The 26,636-nt window shown below is 41.1% G+C and overlaps 1 protein-coding gene across 17 annotated transcripts in view; it reads right to left on the bottom strand.

Annotated features, from left to right (window-relative positions):
* Positions 1-26,636, bottom strand: part of NFIA (nuclear factor I A) — a 466,574-nt gene that overhangs the window by 22,961 nt on the left and 416,977 nt on the right. For 6 of the 17 annotated variants that reach the window (XM_037907918.2, XM_037907922.2, XM_043552647.1 and 3 more), the window contains 3 exons: positions 22,364-22,542; positions 19,696-19,861; positions 10,946-11,037 (listed from right to left, as the gene is read on the bottom strand). In XM_037907918.2, the coding sequence (XP_037763846.1) occupies positions 10,946-11,037; positions 19,696-19,861; positions 22,364-22,542 (437 nt within the window). Of the gene's footprint in view, positions 1-5,210; positions 5,283-10,945; positions 11,038-19,695; positions 19,862-22,363; positions 22,543-26,636 lie in introns of those variants that run through there. The other 11 variants (XM_043552639.1, XM_043552645.1, XM_043552637.1 and 8 more) reach the window with 5 other exon arrangements.

Below are 26,636 nucleotides of genomic sequence, written 5' to 3' on the forward strand. Positions count from 1 at the left end.
CCTTTAACCCAAAAGACCATAAAGTGCTTTATATAAATTTAAAAAAAACATAGGCCAAATTAGCATGCAGATAAAGACAGAAAAAATATTGTGTGTGCAAACTGGATACGTAAGCACCTAACTCTATGCACTGCCTCTTATGTATGACATTCCTCTCTTCTGTCTTATGTACAATGTTGTAGCTAAATCAAAGTAGAGAATAATATAAGTAAATTTGTATACAGGGGCTGCATTTCACTGACGGATGAAGTGATTTCCATTTTCATATGTAATGAACAAAAAAAAACATTCTATGGGCTTCTGACCATGTGCTCTTAAAACATTTGGTCACACCTATTAGCATGTGCAAACAATGGTATTTGTACACAGTGTCAGAGCTTGTTCATGAAAATGAATATACCTGAAGATTTTGCATTTATAGTTTTACATGGATCTTGGAAGTTTGGATATTAATAATATTCATATTACATATTATAAAGTTAAGGTTACAAAATATTTTCAGTTATAGCCCCTTTATTTCTCATGATCAGAATTTTCTCCCAAATTCACCTTTTTGGGGTAAATTTTTAAACTGTCCAAGAGCTGTCTCTGTACAATAGGGGAATTTTTTGGGAAAGTTTGAGGAAAATCCCTTCAGCTGATTCTGAGTTAGGTGAGAGTGAAATAATGGCATTTTTGCTATTTCAAAAACAAATTAAGCCAGCTAGAAACACTTTTTTTTCAACTGACCACTTCAAAAACAGCTGAAGTTTGAAAGCTGAAACTTAGCAAGATTTGAGCAGTCCACCCAAAGCATCACCTAGTTATGACTTAACTAGTTGATTCAATCTAGTTATGACTAGTTGAAAAATGCATGCTGAATATGTGCACTACAAAATGTCTTTAAGTTTGCAGGCATCACTCTCAGACACGAACACGGAACATGCATAAAACATGTTTAGTACACCCAGATACTGCCCCCTCCTCCTGCACCCTCTTTACATTAACTTGGAATAATCTGGCTCTCTTGTCAGTGAAGTGCAGGAGTTTGGGAGTTGAGAAATTTACTGCCTTACCAAGGTGTCTCTTATCTGGCTTATGTTTATAAAATATATATTAAAGTATTGTTTTAGTCCATTCCTGTAGAATGCTATCCTGGTTGTTAAGGGCAGAGAATCTACCTGTAGAGGTGTCTCCCTCACTTCTTGGCCTCTCTGTTGAGACCACTAACAAAAGATGTCAGTTGAAGTAGTGATGGTTTTTGTGACGTTAACGTGTCCATTGAGAACTAGGCAGAGACCCTGGCCTTTAATTTTTGAACTTTACTGTATAGTATAGTGTGGTCCTAATCCTTGACTGTAGAATATTTAGTGAGGAGTCGCTAAAATATTTATGCAGCAGATGGCAAAAATGTTAATGCTCCAGTAAAAGGAAAAGCCATGTAAGTGTTGACCTTTTCCATCCAGGTCATAAGTGACACCTATTTGGTTTTGTCGGACTGTGTAGAATTTATAGAGCACATATAGATATCAAATGTGAAAGCTGAACTACCATAAAATGTCCTTCAAAGGCAGTCATTTCCAAAAACCCTTGTAAAAAACCAGTAGGTGTCTTTTTAATGACATTATATGCACACATTCTGTATATAGATTTTAAAGCCCTCCCTCCATTAGCCCTCTTTGTAAATCCCAATCACTTATTAAACAGCAGATCTTAAACAACTACTCCTAGCAAAATATATTTTACAGAAATCAGGCTAGGCATATAATTGTTACCATTACAGAGTTACAGTGACTTCTTGCCAGGGCTTTAGAATATTCTGAAGAGCTCCTCACTTCTTTTTTCTCGTGTGTTCCTCTCTGCTTGACTCTCAAATCAACAGTATTGACAGCATATTGTCAATCTGGGGAATGTGATTTAGTAGTACCCTAAAGCAGTCATCAAATAAGAGAAGGAATAGAAAACTTGCTCAAGTCCACACCACTGGAGTGAGATCAGTGTTTTCCATAATACGCTTGCTGTCACGTAGCACCCTAACTGTCACAATTAATAATGTAGAAGGAGCTGATTAACTTTAGTAAAGTGCTCTCTGCTAGGTAAACACATAAAGATCTATAGGGCAAAAAAAGGAAAGAAACAACAAAACATCATTTCTATTTTTTATGCGGACATGTTCTTGCTTTCTATTCTGCTCTTGTAACAATTACTGTACTAGCCACTCTCACAAAGTCAATAAATCGATGTGGGACCTGATGCAGCAGTCAGGCAGACTAATTCAATGCACCATTAGCTGCAATGGAGGTTGGGGGGGTGGGCAGGAAATCAGCTAAGACAAATAAAAGCAGTAAGAGGGACATAACTGGAGTCTCATCTTATGATTTTGTGTGTGTGTGTGTATGGTCTGTTTGACAAAATATGAAACTTTGCAAGTGGAAAGAGTTTGAGCAGCACACACTGTATTACCGAAGTCCCTGTAGTATTTCAGTCAGTCACAGGAATCTGCAATTCAATGAGGATCACCACCCCATTAAAGTTAACCGTGTCAGCTGTGTATCTGATGAAACAAACATTCACAAAGTGTGTTCTGAGGCATGGAACTTCTTTTGCACCAATTACTTTAAATCCTTTTGGATCATCTAACTGATTTGATGGCAACCCTCCCCACTCATCCTCCTCCCCAAAAAACAAACGAACAAAACACCACCCCTCTTCCTCCCCCCCTCAAACCTTTATTAGTTTTAAAAGTTGTTCTAGAAACCTGGGAGGCCTTTTCTATGCATTCTATGCCTAGTTCATATAGCACGCAACTATGAACACAGGAACTGTCATGCCTCATCAGACTAATGCTCTGTCTGATCCAGTATTATGTCTCCGACATTGGCTGGTATCTTATGCTTGTTCAGAGGAAGATGCAAGAGTTCCCATAAAGGAGAATCGTGTAATGACCCTTCCATATGGGGAAGTTTCTTTCCAATTCCAGGCAATTTAAATCCATTTTAAATGGTTGGCTATTAAATCCGTTTTACAGAGAGAAATATGAGATATTTGTAAAGGACGTTTCCTGCTGCACATAAGACAGAAAACTGTGCTGGCTGTTTGCAGAGGTTCTTAGAAAGGAAAACGCAGGCCATTGTCACTGTGAAGGCTCTTCAATGAAAATGCACAAAATTGTTGCCTTTTAGAGTAATTGTTTAACTAAAGAAAGTTTGCACAGCTTGTAGAGAATTATTCAGTAAGAAATTACAACTCCCGGTCTCATTCATCATATGTCTACATTTCCCAGCTCTTCCCCACCCACACACTTACTCCTCTTCCCTGCTGTGGCGCATAAGTCACACCCATAAAAGCCAAAAGAAAAGGGTGCTTCCAAACAAGCTTCCTGGCTGTTATAAATGGAGAGAAGGGGCAAGGTAGGGGAGGAGTATTGAGTTGAATGGCTTGGTTTGGGAAATCTGTCTACGTCTGTAGTAAATAATCATTTCATGGACACTGGAAGTGGAGTGCAGAGTACTGGACTCCGAAAGGGGCCAGCCTGGCATTCAAGGAGGAGGAAGAAGAGAAGGAAGAAAAGCACAGTAAAATATACTCCTGCTTGGCAGTTACCCAATCATTTCTGGACTGGTTTGGCTCATACCCATGTTGAGGATAGGGCCACATGATGGCACTGACACGTCTTTCAGAAATCTCTATCCTTTTGGTGTAACAAGTGCTTCCGTCTCCGGAGGTATACCCTTCTGATGCTGCAGAGTGAAATGCCAATCCGTGCCTCTACGCAATTACATGGGTTCTGTGTGCTGAACTGACCAGGGAGGGTGTTGAAGGTGATGAAATTCACCCCCTATTCTGAGGCCCCTTTTGTATCCCCCACTCTATAAAGTGTTCTGGACTAGCACAGCTGCTGTGAAGGCCTGCACCACACTACACTGGGAGCTTGCAGCCACACAGCATTTGTGTAATCGCAGACAGCAGCCACATTGAGACCTCTACTGCAGCATGCATGCACCCCACCCTTCTAGCCTTTGCCGGAGGAAGATCAGCTTGCCATGGAGGGATTTTTACTGGCCCCAATGAAAAGGACCCCTCCAGCCCAAGCAGTAATGGAGCACCTATAACGAAGGAGAACTCATGATTATGAAACTGCCTCTTCACATGATCAGCAGTTCCCTGTCATAGCTTGTTCTCTCTTTCCCTGGCTGGGCCTCATGGGAGCTCCAACAGAGCTACACCAGGAGTCCAGTGCTTGGGGCCCCATCAGGGTATTGGGGCCCAACTTGCTTAAAAGAGATCTATGGTGTATGTCTCTACACCCAGAGCTTCAGGAATGGTAGGTGAACCTCACTCCCTGCCGCTGGTGTGGGGGAAGCTCCCAGATCATTGGTTTGGAAGAAGAATGGGCTCTGGAGAGGAGCTTTCAAACAAGGGAATGTGCTTGCGAGACCTGGATGCTTTAAAATTCTATTGTGTAGCCAGAGGTGATGCCACCCTTTCATTCAAATTCTCACTCCGTGCAACTTCCACATTCCCCGCAATGGGCAGCATTTGGGAAATGGCACTGTGGCGCAGTGCAGCCCCTACTGAAAGGAGGTGTCCTCCCCCCACACCCGCCGTGGAATCAGGAAGCAGCCTCTATAATCAAGGAACTTCATAGCCAACACTTGTGGGCCAGCAGCTATAGAAGTTGCTTTGTGGTGTACACAGCTCTCAGCAGGCTGACTGGTGTAAAGACAGTTTCATACAATTAGGCTTCTCTCATCTCTCTCTGTGCGCCAACACAAGACCTACTTTCAGGCTGAAGGACACGACTAACTTGGATATGAGTAGAGTCACCAGATATATACGAGTGATGGGCAAACAAATCTACGAATGCTACAATGCTGTACAAACAGGGCAGGCTTGAATTCGTGGTGATTCCGCTCAGGACTTAGGAAACTAAAAGAAGTGACATTTTTCCTAGTGCCTTTCATATCCTCTGAGTGCCTCTTGTTATGTACAATTCACAAGCTGCTGCTACACTTTTTATGAACACAAACTGCTCTGTTAAGAAAAACCCTGGTGCAGCTGGTAGCACTTTGCACTAATACGATGGAATCCTGAGCTGGGGAGCCACCTTAAGCTCCCTGCTGGGAGGGCCAGCAGAAGCCACGCACATTACTGAGGTAATGCACAGCCTCAGGGAATAGGGGAGAGAAGAGGAAAAGGTGTGAGGAGGGAAAGCTTATACCTCTCATTAGAGCCCAAGAGGGTTGCTAACAAGCTTCATCAACATCAGCCATAGATAAGACTAGTTGTTGTACTCTCCCGTTCTGTAATGGCATAAGAGTGAGACTGAAGTAGGAATCATGTAAGTAGCAAAATGGCTACTCCCCATAACATAAGTTACATGTTTTACTTGACAGAAACATTTTTGCAATGATTTCTTTTTCCATATCCTGCCAATGGAAATTGGATACAATACAACCAGGTGGCATCAGCAGCAGGAATAACAGCTCCCTAGGAACTACACTAGCTTTCTATACCTCCGGGTCCATTTCAAGGTGTTGACTTTGTTCTGTAAAGTTCCATACAGTTAGGTCCTAGTTACCTGAAAGACTGCCTTTCTGCTCCCAATGAGCTGCCAGGCAGCTGAAGTCAGTTGGGTCACCTGTGCAACATTCCCTAGAAATAGATGACTGAATGTTATCACTGGAGAGCCCAAATCTATTCTACAATTTGCTTCTCTCGCTTGTCTGACAGAGCCCAACCTACAGGACACAGTGAAAGGCACATCTCTTTTCTCAGGCCTTTGCTTGAAGATGCTGCCAGTGAAAAATTACAGGGAAGTTTTTTTCTTTGGGGGGGGGGAGGAGGAGGAGGAGAGGGAAAAAGTCTTAGCTTTCTTCTTCTTAAGAGACAAAGGAATCATGCAATATGTTGTTAGAGCTGTATGTGAACTTGAGTTAGAAGATAGGCAATGTTTTATAAAGATAAAATAAAGTTTTCTTAAAACAAAGAATACAAAGGTATTCACTAGCATAGAAGAAACGGAGGATAATAGAAGACCTAAAGAAGCTATTTGTCCTAGTAATATAGCACAATACATACAACCCCTTCCCTGGGGGAGACCCCACCCTTAATTATCGTTAGGGAAGGGCAGCCCTCTTGTAGAATTTTCTTCCCAGCATGCCTTTCTAGCCCTTTAAATCTGGCAATACCAAGCAGATCTAGCCCTAAAGTTACCATTTTGTAAGTGACTGTTTTCTCTCTCTTTTTAGTAAGTACTTTTCCTATGTTTTTTCTATCTTATTGCTGAGAAAAGGGTGCAACTTTCTTCTTTAGATAGCTTTTATTTCCCTATGCTCTCTGCATTGGGTAAAAATGTGTGGTTTTTGCTATCATGACTATTATGCATATTCAATAGGCCAGATTTTGCTCTCCGTTACCCTAGTTCAAATCCTGAGCAACTTCACTGTAGCTAATGGAGTTACTCTAGACTCATATCAGCAGAAGTGAGAGCAGAACCTTGGTTAATGTTTGTAGTCTGATTCTACTTTGGGAATTAGATTGTGCTCTCAGAGGAACAGATTTACCTTGATTCTATCCTCGAAGTGGTTTCCTCTTGAGTCAGTATCTGCTCCTATATTAACAAAGATCTGGAAGCTAACTAAGACGAATCAAATGTAAAATGGAGTATGGAGATATCAGGCAGTGATTTTAAATTTAACTGGCATCTTTCTTTGAAGTATTTTCTTAAGAGGAAATTCGGTGGCATTTTCTTTCCATAAACCAGCAAAGAAGCAGGGCATTTGAAATTCTGTCTTTTCAAAAGCTCCTTGACCAACTCTGGCCAGTTGCCTGTTGTGTGAAGAACACTACTGTGTTTGCTGTACCAGGGCTCTTTACCAGTGTTCAACCTGCAAGGTTCATTCACTGCTATACTCAGCTAGAGGTTAAATGGACTAGAGGTGGTGTGGATCAGGAAATGATTCTGCCAGCTGAAATGCAACTTCTAATAAGCTGTCTGTTGTGGTGGCTGAAAAAACTTTGCATGGTAATCAAAGTTTAGTGGGCAAGGAGCTGTAGGAAACTGAATTTATATGGCTCCCAACCCATCAGAATGGAAAACAACATATATTTTTTTCAGCCAGCCTTACAGACTGACAAGCACTAGTTACAAAATAATGTGCCTGAGTCTACATATTGGTCCCAAAAAACAAGCTGCTCGATTGGGTTTGGTGTCACTAGATAGACTGATTATGCTGACCGCATGCTCTTTGCTTCATTATTTTCTGCAGCAAGAGAGAGAGACAGTATTTGTTTTATAGGAGTGTAGTAGCTTCCAGAAGGTTAGCCCCTGATTAATGTGATGGTACTTTCCATTTCCTCTGCCACTTTTCTTTTTACAAGACTATGCCAACACAAGAAATGTATCTGTTACTTAGTCATGCGGTAGCCGGACCAGCTTGCTTTTGAAATAGTAGATGATATATCCCAGGCATACTGTATTTCTGATTTGCATATGGCAAAGGCAGCGAGGCTGAAGATCTTGTATTGCTTACAAGTCAGGCAGCTAAAGTAAATGATTTATCAAGCGAAGGTTACAACACCTGTGCCTTTTTGTCATCAAATAAGGCCCAGGTCAATTAAAGTGATCCTTCTAATAGCCCAGATAGTAATTCAGTTTTAAATAGCCCTACAAATGGGACCATACTGTGGTGAGCTGCTGGTGCAGAACAGGAATAGGTGGAGGGAGTGTATCAAAATTTGCAAAATTGTTTGAACTGCTATAAACACCTCTCTTTTTGAAACTTCTAGTCTTCTCTGGGCTTCTACAAGAACACTTACTAAACCAGTTATTTGTCTGGTTCTTCTACCCCAGATCTGTCCTGGTGCAGTAGGTAATTCTACAACAACCTATGATGATGAAATATTCACTTTTCTATTTAAAATGTCTTCCTTAATGACTCACATTTAAGGACATTTGGAATTAATTAGAACAGAGTGTTGACAGAAATGTCCGTTGCTGATTTTCGTAACGGCCACTAAAAAAGGCCTGTTCCTACTTTCTATTGTTTAAGAACAGGAAAAATAATTCCCGTGCTAGGCCAACAACGTTGTTGTTAGTTTGTCCATTATTTAATTTCCCTGCTGTATGAGCCCCTTGCACATCCAGGGATGTGAAATGTACGTTCTACTAAACAGCACTGGCACATCTCTGTGGACATGTTCAATTCGTAGCAACTTTGAGATTGATGACTATGGGTACGTAGTCTATGACACAGTTAAACAGCTGCAAAATGGGAAGAAAATATGGTGCTTTTGAAAAGTTTTCTCTAAAATTTGGTCATTTCTCAAAGTTTCTGTCTGGATCGGAACTTCCCTGAAGGTCAGGAGTGTTCAAATCCAGGCTTTTGGTTTGGGCCTAGCTCTAGAACGGAGATGAACCATTAGAGTTAAGTTAGGAGAAAATGGAGTTTCTAGAGTTATGCTGAAGCAAAAGTAACATTGAAGTTACTAGCCTGACACTCAGAAGTACCTCTCCCCCTGAACTCTCGGAGTTGTGAGTGTTGGCGTCTCTCAACATCAGGCTATACAATTTTTAACCTGACTACTGAATGCACTGTAAAATTCCTGATGGGAAATAGCAACACCAACCATTTTCAATATATTAGTGTTTCATTTGTTTTTATTTTTATATTTTGAAAATATCCTAAGTGACGGATCTAATGTCCTGCAAAAATTTCATTATAACAGGGGATTTGTTTTGACAAGAAGAGCGTTAACTAAGTCCCTAACCATTAACTTCTCTGTATTTTCACCCCACTTTCTCTGATTTAAAACATGGTTTACTTCAGAACTGCTATATTAATAATTTCAATTCACAGTGGGTTTTTATGGCAAACTATAAATCCAGTATCACAGTGGGTCATAATGGTTATGCTGATGTACCCTGAAGTACAGTAGCACAAAGGACGCAGCTGTAGTAAGAGAGACTGGCAGTCCCCTTATCTATAGCAGCATGTTTTGCCTTAATTTGGAGTTATGCTGGGGTATTGTCATTTGCTATCCAGTATTATACATAAGCACATACAATAGGGCCAGAACACTTTCCAATGGCTTCAATCATAACTTGTAGGGTTCAAAATTCACAGTCAACAAATGCAAAAAGCCTAGTTTTAAAATGCAAACAAGTCTGATATCTTACAGATTCAGATTTTGTTATATTCCACTATGTAACAATCTGCCAATCAGTGTTGTCAGTCTTTTAGAAAAACTATTGGAGCGTTCTCCCAAGAGTTTCAAGTTTCTTGGACCCTGAAGAAAAAAGCCAAACGCTTGAAAACTTTAACAGCTCACCTTAAAATTTTTCTATTTCCTTATTTCAATGTATTTCTGTTTGTTCTGATCCTTTCCAAAACCACAGGAGAAATGCTATGACTTAAATGGAAAGGCGTATGAAAACTTGCCTTCTATATCGATTAAACAGGAGGCACTAAAGGGGAGGCCCAACACTTGAAAACTGGGACACAGGCTTCCCTTTACTAATGAACTAAAGAAATCAGAACTTGAAGAGTTAACACATACACCCCCTCCTCCCTCAGCTGCTAGTGTACTTTCTGTGACCCTGTTTAATGCAGGAAGGGTTTGAGATTCAATGTAGTTGAACCTGTGCTGTCGACACAGCTATAAACTAAAGCCCCTAACAAACGATACAAAAGGAACAGATAGCAAGAAAACATATTGTGCTCACAGGCATCTGGTCACAGCCTATAAATGGACAGTTTTCAGTAATAAGTTACACAGTCATATAACGCTGATAGGGTAGGCGTTGATCACATCACAATGTGGATTCTGTCTTCATGCATGTTCTGAAAATGTAGCATGTAACATTCATGCATCTATATCCTTATTGTTCACATCTAAGACCTGTTTCAAATTGTACAGAAGGGGATAAAAAGTAAAACTTCACCCTAGCTAAATTATTACTTTTTAAAATCATCACAGCCAGTTCAAAACATATTAAAAATACTTCTTGATGTTAACCTTTAAAAGCATTGTAATGTAATCAGGCAATCATTTCAAACTACAAGCTGTAGTTATCCTAGAACTTTAGTTCCTCTCGTTTTTATATTGCTCCATGATAATGTGATATTAAACATCGCTTTAATTTTTTTCAACATCTGGCTAAAATTAACCACTAAAAAAACTGCCAACAACTATTTTCTTAATCAATACTAAGGATTTGATGCAGCTTGGAAAAAGCGCATTTAAACCCTGTCCTTCTAAAGAAATATTTGCTTGAGCTTCTGACTCAACTATAGCAAATCTCTGAATAGTCACCCCAACATCACTGCAGTGAAATACGGTGTTGGCTGCAAACAAGATGCTAGAGCTTTAAACTGTTGGTTCTTTGGTTTAACTTGCATTTTGACATCTGAAGCCAAATTTTCAAAGGCCCTCCCTTAACTAGGCCTTCATAGTAGTTATGAGCACATCAGTTTCCACATCTCCTAGGCCCCCCACCAAAAAAAAATCACCTGCATGCCCAAAACCCTGCATGCAAATGGCAAATTAGGAACTGGATCCTGTTCCTATTGAAATTACTTCAGTGGTGCAGGATTGGGCTGAAGGCCATAATTACCTGATTGGCCCCTCTGGGCTTTTGCATGTGCAAACAGATGCACTTGCAAATATGTCAAATGCAATGAAGGAATTTGAAAATTTGGTCCTAGAGGAAAAATTGCACACTAGAAGCCAATGCCTTGGAAAGCAAGAGAGTTTGGAGGAATTATGGAAGAATTATTACCATATAAGCCAATAAAACACAACAGACAAACACAAATTGTGAGTGACATTTCACCGTTGTTACTGAGACCATGTGGGTGAACTGACAGTGGTGCGGAAATGCGGCTCACTTTGTAAGGAGACATTAAAATACACAGAAGAATAACAAGCTGCACTGCATACAGAGAAGTTGAAAGCTGCCCACCTGTGTCTGTTGAGGGATATTTACAAAGCTTGGATCCCGAGGTCCAACACTGACGAATCGGTTTGCGGGGGAGGTGCTGGGTGTCGAGTAGGCTGTGAAGGGAAGGGACACGTGCGTTGAGGAAGCAGCACTAGATCACACACAAACAACACCAAAACACACTATCTCAGAGCCACCTAAGCAGATGTTTAACACAGAAATGTGCAAACGTTTTAGAGCAAGAGTTTGATTTTAGACACTGGAAAGGTTTGCTTTAATGGTGAATATATAGGCATGTACATAACTGGACTAAAGGAAAGTCATTCCTTTCAACATACTTAAATAAAATGATGTAATGCATCCAGAAGAAGATGTGCTCAGTTCATCTGAACCACTTTTGTCTTGGAGAGGGGCAGGTCTCTCGGTATAAGGCTGTACAACATATATCATAGATCCTGATCCTGCAAACGTGTTCCCAGGTATCTTCAGTCATATGAGGAATTCACATTGATCTCAATAAAGCTATTGATTTAAGTGAAGTTACTCGTGGGTATGTTACCAGGATCAGGCCCTTATTTCATACCAGTAGAGCACAGTATACAGTTAAAGCCCTGATTTTCCCATTGCTGGAGTCTACATGCTCTAAAGTACTCATGTGATCTGTCTGACAAACTAAGATTCCCTTGGTAAAAAAATTATGGGTTGCAGTTTGGTTGGGGTGGTAAGTGCAATCAGTCTCAAGGCTGAAACTCTCTTTAAAAATTGGAATGGCTCCCACAAAATGTAAAGCTATTAAGAGCAACCCAAGCCAAGAACCCAGATTACTTCCAAACCTGAAGTACTTTAATGATTTTATTGCTGCTCTACATCTCTCCATTGCAACTGTCCAGAACTCACGTCAATTCCAAAAACTTTCAGTACTCTAAGTGTTCTGCTGCTTTGACAGCTGCACACACCATCTTCTTTTCTCAGTTTCCTGTGTATGCAGATCTAAATATGTACCTTAACAGTTATATATGTTTAAGGGCCAAGGCATGGACTGTGCTGAATAAAATCCATGACATGTGAAACGATCTAATTGGCAATCTAACTCCCCGATGAAGTGGTAAAAATGGCTGTAAACAGAAGGAAATACTGTGCCAAATTCCAGTGAAGCTAAGTATTGAGGTGACACCTCATATTGAGGAAAAATAAGGATAACTAAATATAAATAAAGATACTGAGTTATCAGTAAAGGTGAAACACTACTGCCCTTTTTATAAAAGCAAAGTGTTTGGTGAAAGATAGACCTTTGGTTTGGAGACTACCGTATACAGCATCCTACTTGTAAAGTCATGTCTTGCTACAAGGATCAGATGTCAATAGACTGATCTTTGAGGATATGTTATCAAAGTGATGCCATGACTAACACATGCTTGAGGACGTCTTAAATATGGATTAAGTCCCAATCCTGTGAGAAATTGAACACTTTCAGTTCCCACTCCAATGGAATTTTAAAGTGCTAAGCACTTTTCAGAATGGTTGCTATGTTGAGTTTCTCCTCAGCCCAAAACTACCGTAAAAGCGTTGCTAATATTCACACAAAACATGGCTGCCTTTCCATAATTTGCAGCAAAGATCTAACAGGAACTTAGTGCACTGTAGTGAGTTTCCGTATTTTTAAGATTATTTTTACAAGGTACTCACTCCTGGCATGTTACCAAGTATTTCTGAGTAATTACAACTAAACTACAAATGCAGGAATAAATGAACAAAATAGAATTTGTGATGCATACGCCTTACTTTTTCATGTGTGTTCACTTGGTAATTCAAAAAAAGCCAGTAATTCACAACGTGTGCCTGTCAGTAGTGTCAGCTATTGAGGTTCTTCTGAATGAGGCAATTTCTTTAGAAATCTATAAATTATCTTTGCTTTAACTTGCACTGCCTCTCTCCTTGTGATTTAACTGCAAGGGGGATCTAACCCAGTAGTTCTCAACCAGAGGTATGTGTACCCCTGGGGGTACACAGAGGTCTTCCAGGGGGTACATCAACACATCTACTTGTTTGCCTAGTTTTACAACAGGCTAGACAAAAAGTACTAGCAAAGTCAGTACAAACTAAAATTTCATACAGACAATGGCAAATTAAGTAACACTCTGAGCACATGTCCAGCACAGGTACCTGATATGGACAGGATATGGTTTTTGGATATAGTGGACTGGAAAAGGATTTGAGGGAAAGCATCCCTTAAGGGAGCTGAGTAAGCGGGTTTTGGGACTCCTACAACTTGTACAGCAGGGAGATGACCTCCCTCATTTTCGTAGCCCCCTTTAAGGGAGCTGAGGAAGCAGGGTTTAGGGCTCCTACATCTGGAACAGTGGAGAACTGACACCCCCTGCCCCCGCTTCCTGCACTGTACAATTTATTGCAAGGTGCTCCCAGACATTTTAAGTGAATAAAGTTGCAGCCTAATTAAACTACATCTATGGCCTCCTGTCTTTCTTCCAGCATGGATGGACAATGAGCAAATAGACCATTTAATTGTTTGGAGCAGGTGCCTCCAGGGAAACAAAGTTCATGGGTGAAGGGAAGAAACCCAGATTTACCTTCCATTTTTCAGCTACTGCATATCACTACATTGTTTTACTGTGGAGAAAGACTTGTGTCTGCATTGTAATTCTCATGGTTTCAGGCACTGATGAACATAAGGTAAAGATTTAAGAGTGAGATGGGCATATAGCACAAGAAAAAAAATTTCTTCGGCACTTCAGTAAACTACAGTGATGACTAGAGTGAATCCTGGCTTCAGGATTGCATGGCAGGCCATAGTACTATGTAGCATTATTTCCATTCCAAATAAGGCACAGGGATGCAATGACCGTCACAAGATTTTGTGATAACTATAAAGTAAACTTCTGTAATGTTACAAATGCACTTGCTAAAAATTTAGATCAATGGGTAGCTATGAAGCTTTTGGAACTATTGTGCACTTTATATAAATGGCCAGTGAAGCTCCAAATTCTCACATTACTTGACTTACAAAAGTGTTCTAAAAGTTACTATATGTTGTTTAGGTACTGACAACCTCACATATATGTTTACTACATTTCAGAGTATAGTATATATGCTAGCAGTGTTAGCCTTATCGTGCTTTCCATATAATTCCCTATCTTAATTATTTTTTGTCAGTTCAAAGACCTTTCATGCCAAGGGATTCTAAGGCACTTCATAAACTATACGCTGTATGCAGGAGCCACTTCAGCTGACCACCTCTGGGGTGGAATGTTTCTTCCTTTGGTGTAGAACCTGCAACTGCTTTTAACTCACTTCCTGAAAATGCTTAGATTTCAAGTTGGTGTCTCCTTAAGAGCAAACAGCAACCGTAAAAAAGTTTACAGCCGAAGAATACTGAAACTACAGGGAGCATCTAGGCGGTGAGAAAGTAATTCCTTAAGACGGAATTTCACCAGGACCCTGGAGCTCAGCTGGTGTGAAGTGCCATAGGACTTTTGAGGACCACATGTGGTCAAGCTCCATTTTGTGTCTCATATAAAAAGCTGAATATTCAACAGCAGCAATCCCTATTACCATGCTGGAACGCTAGTTTGGTAAAGGGAAAGATATCGGGTACAAAAGTGCCAGCTTACTGCATCCCTGAACCACTTCCTGCAATATTCTGGCTTTTCCTTAGAAATTTCCCATCCAAGTACAGTGTAGAGTTTTTCCTGCTTGATACAGGAGGTTGGGTTGAGATATTCCTGGAGGTCCCATAATTTGGCACTTTTACTCTCCTCTTTTTAGGATAGGAACTAGGAAATCCCACTGGTTAGTTAAAGCTATATCAAATTATGTGTTTTAAATAGCTTCCTTTACAGTGGAATTTTCATACTTTATTTTACAGAAGGGGCAACCTGAGGCACAGAAAGGTAACAAGACTAGAATCTTTGTCTTCTGATGGTCAGTCCTGTGTTTTAACCATAAGATCATCCTTTCCTCCCTTCTTGGCTCTTTGGGCCACATCCTGAGCTAATGTATATCTACAAACTTCCTCTGGAAGTTTACACCAGCTGAAACGCTGGCCCTTTGTGTTTGAACAAGAACATTTTCCTGCCTTGCCCGGCCTTGCTTCATCTGGAATCTGCTGTGGGGAATTTGTGACACCATAGTCTGTAGCCATGGAAATGAGCACAATACCACAAATTTGCTATGATGCTTCACTTTAGGAACAAGCAAGAGCGAAAGCGCTGGCAGGGAAAGAACATTTGCTCACACAGGCCTCCGATATTTAGCCAAAATGGCAAGAAATAGCATGAAAGACAAGAGAAAACAACCAACAATGTTATGAGTGTGATGTATAAGGCAGCGCTTCCCAACTTTGCAGAAACCTTTTACCTATACTTTGCTGAAAGAAGTGTTGTCACATGAAAGAGTGTGCAGTCTACCTTTTGGTTGTGAATTAACAAGGATGACTGCCTGCTGGCAAAGCAGAATTCCAGTCAGTGGTAGTCTGATACACTGTCAAGTTTCTCCTTTACAGACCAGGAAGAAAAATAGGCACATATGTCTGATATGAATAGCTACACCATCTTATAAGCTATTTAGTGCTACATTGCACCCTTCTGGTGAGACAGGTATGACGGCACGTATAAGAACGTGCACACATACAATGCTTTGCATTGCAGGAGCGCCCTCCATCGGCGGATCTTAATGCATACTGCAACACTTACACATTCAGCAATGTTGGTCAGTGGTCATCACTGGGAAGGTAGAGCACAGAGAGCTGAACAGGCTTGCTCAAGCGGCACACAGCAAATGTGTGGCAGAGTAAGAACTAGAACCCAAACCTCCTGATTGTCAGTCCTGTGCTTTAGCCACATAATTACTCTTCTCTTCCTGCTACCATTGCTGATTAATGTGAAAGCTTTTTTGTACAAAAGCAATAAGTCTCTTGTGCTACAAATGGAACTGAAAAGGTTCTTCTCCCTGGGCACAGTTATGGAGCATTAGGAAATAACTTTCATTAAAAAAGTCGTGTTTTTTAAAAATAATGGGGTAACAAGATGGAAAAAATCTTAGACACTGTATGGGAATGAGGGTTTCTGCTGAGTCACCCTGGGCTCAGGTGCTAATCCCCTGGGGAATTATTGCTCAGTCAGTTGGTTCTACTAACCTAATAAACTCCAGTTTGTACCTAATGGAGGTGGTGTTTCTTTGGGCCACAGCAGGTCAATTCCAGGAACAGTAAGGCTTTGGAAAACAGCTTAGAGTGATGTTTGTGTTGTGTTGGTTTTGAGTTACCAATAAAACCAAATCCCCAGAAAGGGGAGAGATTGGGTGCTAACTCAGGGTCTGTGTGTTATGTTAAGGATAAATTATTCTGCGAAAAACCTGTGCTTGGAGGAAAAACTTACCTCCAGAAATCCGATGAGCTCCCATCTCCCTTGCATCTCCTCACCAATGGAGATACTACTCTTGCAAATGTGGTAGGACTTACAGCTGGAAATTCTGAGCCCGAGTCTGTGCATCCCATACACAGCGCAGAGGTAAATACCCCAGTGTACCTCCATAGGGTTTTCCTTCCTTAAGCCATGTGATATGGTCATGCTTTCCACAGAAAGTTAATCCCACTGTTGGAGAGTTTTACTGCTGCTCTGAGAATCGTTAACCACCATAACATTGTATTGTGGTCTTAAGTTCTACTTCCCAGGAGAGCATGACATATTGAGCAGCTTCTCCTGGCCTCTTCACCACCCTGGAGGGCTATATTCCAATGTCTATTAGAGCCTCAAAATGCACACTTCTGCAGAGGACTTTTTACCAGATCAAAGGAGGGAAACAGCATGAAACAAATTCCAATCCCCTTCACATATTTCCTTGGGGCCTTTATTCCTCTCCACACAGCAAAAGAGAGTCTGGCCAAATGCTAATATCACTCCTGTATAAGTACTTCCTCTTCCGTTCAGTAAATGACTTCCCTCATTATAATGCCATGGAGGGCAGACAGCCATATAAAAGGGATGCTTCCAGCACTGGTGCCTTGGAACTGTGTAACCATGGAAAACATCTTTTCATGTAGTTTCGGTTGCTCTGTACTGACTATTTGTACTCTAATAAACAACCCCTCCTCCACAATAGCAAAACACTTCTCAGCAAGGACTCTTCTTTCTATGGTATGTTACGTATTCTGAACTCAAGATACTGCCTAAGGATAACAGATACCAGTGCAGTTTGACAGTTTTTACACTTAGTTAAGGACCCCAATAAGCAACAAAGTCCACAGTATAATGGGAGCAAGGAACAGAGTAGGATCCAGGAAATTACTGACTCTGAGTTGTAATGATGGACATTTTCGGATGTATCTCAGCAAAACTTTGTAGCTATAATCTGGCTACCCGTCCTCCATTTTGAAGGACAGTTCTAAATTTGCAGAACATTATGTGACAAGATTGTCCAGCAAGACAAACATATGGAGAGTGGCCTATTCTGTGCTACTATGCTGCGGAAATCAATGACAATGGGAGGGTTCCTATGGATTGGAATAGTGCCATTTGAACTCTTCTGAGACTGTTAAAAATGGGTGTTCCCTCATGGAAAAGTCCTGGCACTTTATTTTGCTATACATGCTTCAACAGGCTCAGGTATGTATGTGATATATTTTTCTTTGGAAATCATTCCTATAGTCCACATTTCCATAAAATGTGGACTTAAAATTGTATTACACACATCTTTAAAACTCAATTCACTCTTCTATTTAACATTCATGACTCTTATCAAATGGAAGGTGCATGCTTGAAAATGTACAGAAGTGGATGTTTAGATATCAGATTGACTAATTACCAACAGTAATTATTTTTCCTAATCTTTTGTTTAAATACCATTAACTAGCTGCTCTTGAGAAAACCTGGATTATCTTGACAGCTCTTGGTTGAACATTCTTTGCCACAACGGGCCAGATCTCCTGGTAGTGTAAATCAGTGTAGCTCCACTGATTTCAGTGTAGGTAAGCCAATTTACATCAGCTGAGAATCTGGCCAAATACACATTTATTGTTTATAGACTCCAAAGATCACATAAAATAAACATTAAGTAATTGTTAAAATGGTTTTGGATTTTTTTTTCTTTTAAATGGCACAAATTGCCCGTAACTTATGAGCTATAATTATAAATGATGGCATGTCTAGTATACTGACTTCATATTTTCCAACTCTAAAGACAGGGAAATACTGAGTTATTTCAAATACCACTCACCAGTGAGTAAACGTTAACCTTTTAGTGGCCCACTACTGAATCTTATTGAAGAGCAAGAAAGCATTAAGTTAACTGATACCTGACTTCAAAAGTGCTAAGACAAATAGGTTCATGATATAAAAAGTGTTGGTCAGAAATAGCTAGAAAACGGGCGGGACGGGGGGAATTTCATTCTGACAGAAATTTTCTGAGCAGTACTAGCAACCATGATCTCTTGACACTTCTAAGTTACGGGCCTGTCTTAGCTTAAATCCCGTGTCTTAAATCTCACCCTCCCAACTTTTCTGTCACAATTATAATTCCCAAGCAAGCCTGAAACGCAAACAATCCTGTCCAGTTAAAGGATGACATGAAAACACAAGAAATGTCAGGACCGTGCAATGCCCCATGGAACCCACCATGTCACACCCACAATACTGGCCTCTGGTCTCTGAGGTGTGAATCACCTGAGTTGTGCCTGAAGCTTTAAGAACTTGGGCTTTATATTTGTTAAATAATACATGCCTCCTTGGACATCAAGCAGTGGCCACACGCAGCATTTAAATAATTTGAAAGCATCCCAAGGATTTGCTGTTTAGAGTACATTGATTTTTGGGCACTCTCCATCTAATCTATCTAATGTGCTTCCTCAGTGGCCATCTCTGAAATTGTAAACTCTCAAGGAGGCATTTGAAATAAAAATGTTTATCATTCCAATAATGGCTTATTCTTGGACTTCATTCTGGATTCATTTAATTGGGGAACAAGTCCCCCTGCCACTAAAGTACTGAAAACTTCCGCTTTGTTTTTCAATGACAATTTGAGCATCGTTTCATTAAACCATTTGCAAGTAACTCCCTGTATGCCCAAAATGTTTAAAGCTTCAATCCCAGCTGATGCACATTTGCTTCCTAGCAGCGTGAATCCAAAATGGTGGCTCCAATGTGCATGCAGGAATTTGTATATTTGACTTGTGGCTACACAAAATACATGAGGGCTGTGTGGGTGGTGAAGAGAAAATTAATGCTCTCCCCCTCAGTAGAAGAAATACCACAAGCTACCTGCACCAAATGCAGGGCCTGCCAGAGAGCTGGTCATAAGGGCAATGAGTCTGGGTTCATCTAGAAAGACTTATTCCCAAAGAAACTATAAAAGGACTGAGCTCCAGGGAGTCTGGCCTGGTCTGTACAAGAAGCAAGACCCTCTGTGTGGGTTTGCCCCTGAGTTCAATGTAGTGCTGTCTAGTGTTGGTCATGGGACACAAGTGGAAGGCCAGCAGCATAGCTTCTTCATGAAACTACAGAGCATCTTGAATATCCCAGCTCCACCCCCATACATTAGCTGCTGGCCATGAGTTTTCCAGTGTGTAACTATGTGCAGTGCCAGCAGTATTTAGTTAAAATAACAAGCTGTGATTTTTGTCTATCTTATGCAATTGACAACTGTGAAATTAAGTTGGGAAGCACAGTCTGCTCCTCCTGGTTGGTGAACAGAAGACACATGGTAGATGAAACAGCATGAACCTTACTGAACTCTCTCTCCCTTGTTGCAGGGGTACTTACTTGGTGAAGTAGGAGAGGCGGCACCTCCTTCTGTCGATGTGGTTGGAGGTTTTGTGTCTGGCACGGGCAGAGGCACAGGCCTAGCCATTGGTGGCGGCGGCGGCGGTGGCAACATTGGGGTAGGAAGGAATGGATTGTGCACCTTGCCTTGGCTGCTGCCATTGGGCTGCCAAAAACAAAAGACAAAATTAGCTATTAGCGGCCTCCAGCAACAGAAGAGGCCAGTTTGAAATTCGGTGTAATGAATGCTTAATTTCTCAATGTTAAGTAAAAAACAGGTGGGAATGAAAAATTGCCATTATCTGTTCGCCATTTACTTCACTGGGCTTTGTACCGCAACCCATCTCCAAATCTTGCAATAACTGTAAAAGACCTTTAAACCCATCTTTCATTTTTAAGCAAGAAATTCACCCTATTTAGTGGGCCAAACTGTTTCTCCAAAGTTAGCAACTGGTCAGAATCACCCCGAACCAAATTATAATCTTGCACTGTGTAACCACTAAGTTACCTACAGTACAAGTTTAGGCAGAATTTTGTCTCCCATTGCACTTTCTATATTCATTCCTCTACTGTTCCCTTAGGATATCTGTGCCTGGGACGTTAAGTTTAAATTTCTTAAGAAACTGCTCATGAGTAGGAAAAGAGATAATTTTGGGATGGTTTAAAAGTCAAGCAGATATCTTATTTCATGGGAAAAATACGGTAATGTATTTTTAAGCAACCTGCACTCCTACATTCCCATAAAATTACCAATAGCACAGCTCCCATTTCAGCTGCCATTAGGTATCTGCTTAGAAACAATTGAGCTTATATCTGCTTTATTTTCAATATTAAAAAAGTACAGGTATTTTGTTCAGGATGTACATAATCAGAGGCAGGATGGTTCTGCATACTCAGCTATGCTATTTCAAGTGATTACTAGGAAAACTCCTGTCCATTAGTAAATAAGCTTTCAGCATCACAAAAACAAGGACTGGGTATGGAAAATCTCAATCTTAATGTAAAACTAGACTATTGAGAACCATACGAATTGATGGCAGTATCATTATAAAGAAAAAAGTAGGACAGTCTGTGAATCAGGTACTCTGTTTTAGTGACAGAAATGACAAGATCAGTTTTGACAGCACTCCACAAATTGATCCTAACTGCAGTTCTTCTGGCACTGAATGGCCAAGTTTCCATTGATAAAAGCTCAGTTTTAAATACAGATACATATTCTGAATACTGCTGAGGAAAAATTGTACTTAAATCTCTGCTTAGGTTTCCACTAATAGGGATTATTTAGGACTAAGGGCCCAATCCTACAACCATTTACAGGCCTGATTCTCATTTACGCTAAAGCCACTTTAACGGCCGTGGCAATGTACGTGGGTGCAACTCAAATTTCCACTGACAGTGATGTAAAATGGCCCTAGTGTAAATAGAATTAGGCTTATATATGTATGTAACTGCATTAGTAGTACTGTTGCCTTCAGGAGTACAGTTACTCATGTTTGTGGGGTTGAGGCCTTACTCAAAAGTAATTTTTCAGAGATGTTTTTCAACATACAGCACCTTTAATAAACTAATATATTCAGTAACACTTCTCAAATACTTTCTTGTCTTACAAGTAGGCCAATTTTCTACCAAGTAGACCTTTGCTGTATGTTCATTGTGAATGTGCTAACAGTTCATAACGGTTTGAGCTAAACTAAGCAAATGAATACTCAAGGAAAAAGAAAAGCACTCTATTGATTTGTTGTCTAGACATAAATGTAACTGCTAACATATTGCAGACATTATTCAAAGCCAGTATTGGCTGAGATATGCATGATCAGGTATTTTGGTAAGAAAAAAGTATTGAAGACAACATAACTTATTAAATAAAATTAATGCTAAGAATTACATTAATTCTGCAGGTTCATTAACAATTTCAACATTATGTATATAAGAAAAGTAATAACAATTTTGACAATCATTATTCTGCTGATTGGACACAATTACATGCATTTTATTTCATAAAACGTTCATAGCATTATTGTAGACACGATGTAAATAAAGTTTCATTTCTGTATTTGACTGGAATGTTGTTTCAATAAAGTGAAGAGGATGATTCACTTTAGTTGATTAAAAAATGAAAATGCTTATTTGAAGCATTGGAACACTGCTTAATTCTTCATAGAGATAAGGGGGAAAGATAACCGCATACAGAAATAACAAACTATAATAAACTGTACTTTTAACATCTTGGGTTCAAGTACTGGTCAACTTGATCTAAAGTGCTGTATGACAGTATTTTTTTTTAAATGAACTTAGCTGATCTAAAACAGCTGTTTCTCACCCTCCCTTTTCTTGCTCTTCCCCCCGCCAACGCCAAAGGAATAATTAATAAAAATTATTTGGCCTTTGTATTTTGTTAAACCCAGTGGAACTAGGGTTCATATGTCTGAAGCTGAAGCATCGGTACAGGGATCCCAGAAGGTCATTGAACCACCAGTCCTTTCTGACTATCAAAGTACATTAATTACACCACAGTGTACGTTTGTTTTCCTGTAGTTAGTGCTTTTTTCCCCCCTTGTAGCAGCTATTTAAGGTACTACATTCACATGTGTGATACACTGTTAAGATAATTCCATAGTTAGGTGACATCGGACAAACACTTCTGAAGAAATAAAAATGGCTTCCTTACATTGAGGAACCCCACCTGTCCAGCCTGCTGACCAGCATCCGGGCAGACAAGTTGGACAAACTCTTTCAAAGTCTCCTGAGGATGATAGCGGATTGCTGGGTGTGAGAAGTATGGCCCAGGCTGCTGAATAATGGGTGATGTTGGAAAATGAAGAGTCGATGGTGTTGCATGCGGACTTGCTATAGGAAAGAAAACAAAGAAGTTATATGGAGCAGATTTTTGCATTAGATGACAGTTCAAATCTATGCAGTTGAATTATATTATAGCTCTACTTTGTCTTTTTTTTTAACGTACACTATTATTTATATATTTGATGTTCACAATTGCTATATCAGACCGCACTGCGTCCTACAGTCGCTTCAGAGACAATGCTGAGGGCAAATGGAGCCAAATATTTTAAAACAACTTTCTGTGTTTTTAGTGCACATTTATAAAGAAACCAGCGGTCCTTGATAAAAGTGACAACTATTCATTACCTTAAGAGCCTTTCTAATGAATTGAGCAATAAAAACTGTATTTGGGAGATTAGAGTTGATTTAATTGACATTTCATATAACTGATTTGCACATATGGATCTATTTTTATTTTGTACTATAAATGGTCATTGTTTTAATGATGCTCTTGTACCTCATATATGTCATATTTTCACACCAGTTTGGAAACATTTTTAAGTAACACATTTTCATATGATGCTCACATACGAAGGGGCAAGCTCATTTTGCAAATGACATTCACAGCCCCCTTGTACAACTTTGAAATCAAATCTCAAACCAGCCCCTAAGCCACAATCAGGAATGATGTTTAAGGGAAGGTAAATTGGTGAATGTACACACCAAGGAGCCACACGAGAGAAGGGTAACAAGAAAAGCTACTAACAGGACAGTCAAGGTGTAAACTAAAAGAGCCCCTTTTGCAAATTTTGCTTTCAGTTTAATCCATGCAACACTACTGATCTCAACAGGATTGTAGAGGTGTAACTGAGGGCAGAAATATATCTCCTCTCCCCCATACTATAGAGCAGAGGTGGGCAAAATATGGCCTGCGGGACCGTCCTGCCCAGCCCCTGAGCTCCTGGACCGGGAGGCTAGTCCCCGGCCCTTCCCCCACTGTTCCCAGTCCCCCGCAGTTATGCCGCCACGTGGGCCGCGGGGCTGCGAGCTCCTGTCACTCTGAACGGCATGGTAAGGGGGTGGTGGCGGCGCGCATGCGCAGCGGTGCAGCAGTTGGGTAGGGGGTCCCGGGGGGCAGTCAAGGGACAGGAAGCAGGGGGAGGTTGGATGGGGCGGAGGTTCTCGGGCGGTCAGGGAACAGGGGGTTTGGATAGGGTGTGGGAGTCCCAGGGGGCCTGTCAGGGGCAGGGGTGTGGCTAGGTTGGGGCAGTCAGGGGACAGGGAGCAGGAGGGGTTGGATAGGGGGTGGGATCCCAGGGGGCGGTTTGGGAAGGGGAGTCCCAGAAGAGGGCAGTCAGGGGACAAGAAGCAGGGGGGGTTGGATGGGTCAGGGGTTCTGAGGGGGGCAGTCAGGGGGCAGGGGTGTGACGTTATTGACTTGAACTGGGACCGTATAGAATATTGTTGCAACCAAGGTCCTGTAGTGGCACCAAAATGTGTATAAAGGCGGTCAAATAAGGTATCTAAGACAAGGTTATGGTTTGCTGATTAGGATTATGCTATCTGTTTGCATGTATCATTTTTGTATTTAAAGATATAGGTATTGGCTCTATACTGTCTGTATTCCAAACTTATGCTATGCTTCTGGGTGACACCCCAGACAAGTTGGTGTCAGCTCTGCCTAGCCTGCTTGATGGCCCACTGAGGACCATCAGCTATACAAGTGACCCATTGAGAGAAGGCAGACACGCCTTGTGACTCAGTAAGGTGTGCAGGAACCTGCCTATGGACAGAACTCTGAGGTTTTTCCAGGCTATGTGCTGGACTGCTTGTCTTTGGAACAAAGAAAGAAAGACCACATGGCGACAGAATATAAAAAGCTGCAGCAGCTCCTCCATCTTGTCTTCAGTCCTGCTTCTTATCTCTGGAGGAACTTTGCTACACTGAAGCTTTGAACGAACGACTGAATGACCCATCCCAGCTGTGGATGTACTCCAGAGACTTGATTTGAGCCTGCAGTTTATTCTATCACTGCTGCAAGCCTGAACCAAGAGCTTTGCCATTACTGTATGTAATTGATTCCATTTAACCAATTCTAGCTCTCATCTATATCTTTTTCCTTTTATGAATAAACCTTTAGATTTTAGATTCTAAAGGATTGGCAACAGCGTGATTTGTGGGTAAGATCTGATTTGTATATTGACCTGGGTCTGGGGCTTGGTCCTTTGGGATCGGGAGAACCTTTTTTCTTTTACTGGGGTATTGGTTTTCCTAACCATTTGTCCCCATAACGAGGGGCACTGGTGGTGATACTGGGAAACTGGAGTGTCTAAGGGAATTGCTTGTGTGACTTGTGGTTAGCCAGTGGGGTAAAACCAAAGTCTTCTCTGTTTGGCTGGTTTGGTTTGCCTTGGTGTGCACAGAAACCCCCGCCTTGGGCTGTAACTGCCCTGCTTTAAGCAATTTGTCCTGAATTGGCACTCTCAGTTGGGTCCCGCCAGAACCAGCCTCGTTACAGGAGGCCAGGCTGTTTGGGGGGCACAGCCTTTCCTACCCAGCTCTCCATACAGTTTCGCACCCCGATGTGGCCCTCGGGCCAAAACGTTTGCCCACCCCTGCTATAAAGGATACCTTTACCCAGCTCCTTGCCATGCAAGTTAGATGCTCCTAAGCTCATATCCATTTCCTCATTGTGTAACTAAAGCCACCATGTTACAGCACCTTGAATTTTGCTCCTTTTCTCATGAATCAGATTTTATCCTCTCTTCATAGAAATCTATCGGCTTCGTTGGGGTATAAGCTTTTCTCTCATACTCAGGTTTATTTCTCACCCAAAACTAGTAATTATATCATTGTAGCTCCCTCACCCACCAGTTCTATTAAACTTCTATGGACTTCTGTGCCCATATACCTCATTTGTAAACCACAAAGAATAGATCTGATAAAAGCCTTGGGAAGCATTCAGTATCTAGCTCAAATTCTTGCACTGGATTTGGAGTATGTTTAATACACGGGAAAAACCAAAGCACAGGCTCACTTAACAGTATATGGGAAAGGTTGAAGGGATGCAGAAGAATACGCCAAAATCAAATTGGGCAGAAGTAAGCCCTCATTTCTCAATGATTGTTATAAAAGGACCTTAACTAAACAAAAGCTAATTTCTCTCCCTTCATGCATTGGCAGTTTGACTGCATGTTACTTTTCTTTATTATTAAATCTTTTCTGCTCATAAAAGTTCGTACAATCTTGGAGGCTTCAGCTGTTATCACTTACTGCTTGGGATTAGGAATAAAAGGTCCCCAACAGGTTTGTTTTTGCAGCATCCTACTGGACTATATTAGTGTTTCTCAAAGGGTGGAATGTGGGCCTCAGTGAAGTATTAGGAAGGGTTAGTTTATCAGCGCAAGGATCTAAATTAATTACAATGGTAATGTGCCAAGTACTTCTGTTTTAGATGTGTTAAAGTTTGAGAACTACTGGACCAGAAAGGACCCAGGAACTAAAACCCAGGCCTGCAGAGCCTGAGGGGGCTGATATTCCCACTGTGCTACTAGGTGGTCATGCAGATGCATGGCCAGGGAGCATTGTGGAGAGTAGATGCTGCAGGAAGTACTACCCACAAGACCAAGAATGACAGTACCCGCTCTCTAATTGGCCAAGTGCCCCTATTTAACCCCAGGAAGTTTTCTGGGCCACCACACAGACCTTGGTCTGCTGCTGATTTTGACCCTGCCTCCTGTCTCTTGATTCTAACCAGGTACTATCTCTGGTATCCGACCCCAGCCTGACTCTGACCTGACTTTTGCTTGCGGAACCTGGCCTTGCGATGCCTCCTACTCCAGTCTGGCGACTCCTGTCCCTGGGGGCCAGACCTCAGCCCAGCTGGGACCTCTAGGCAAGACCGCCTAGGCCCCAATCCCTCCACTGCTCTGATCCTCTATGGTTGTTCCTATACTCAGGCTAATTCATGAGGGCAAAAAACAGGGTCTATAATGGATATGCCAAGAGACCTACCTCAGTAAGGAAGCCATTATTATGGAATTCTGTGTGCCTGAATGTGTAAATCCTCATGCACAGTTTTAATCAATCAGAGGACATGAAGTAAAACAGACATGGACTGTTCAAATTCAAGCTGATTTTTCCCCTCCTTTTGCTCTCTTAAG

The sequence above is a fragment of the Chelonia mydas genome, chromosome 8 (assembly GCF_015237465.2).
Source record: "Chelonia mydas isolate rCheMyd1 chromosome 8, rCheMyd1.pri.v2, whole genome shotgun sequence".
Lineage (NCBI taxonomy): Eukaryota > Metazoa > Chordata > Testudines > Cheloniidae > Chelonia > Chelonia mydas.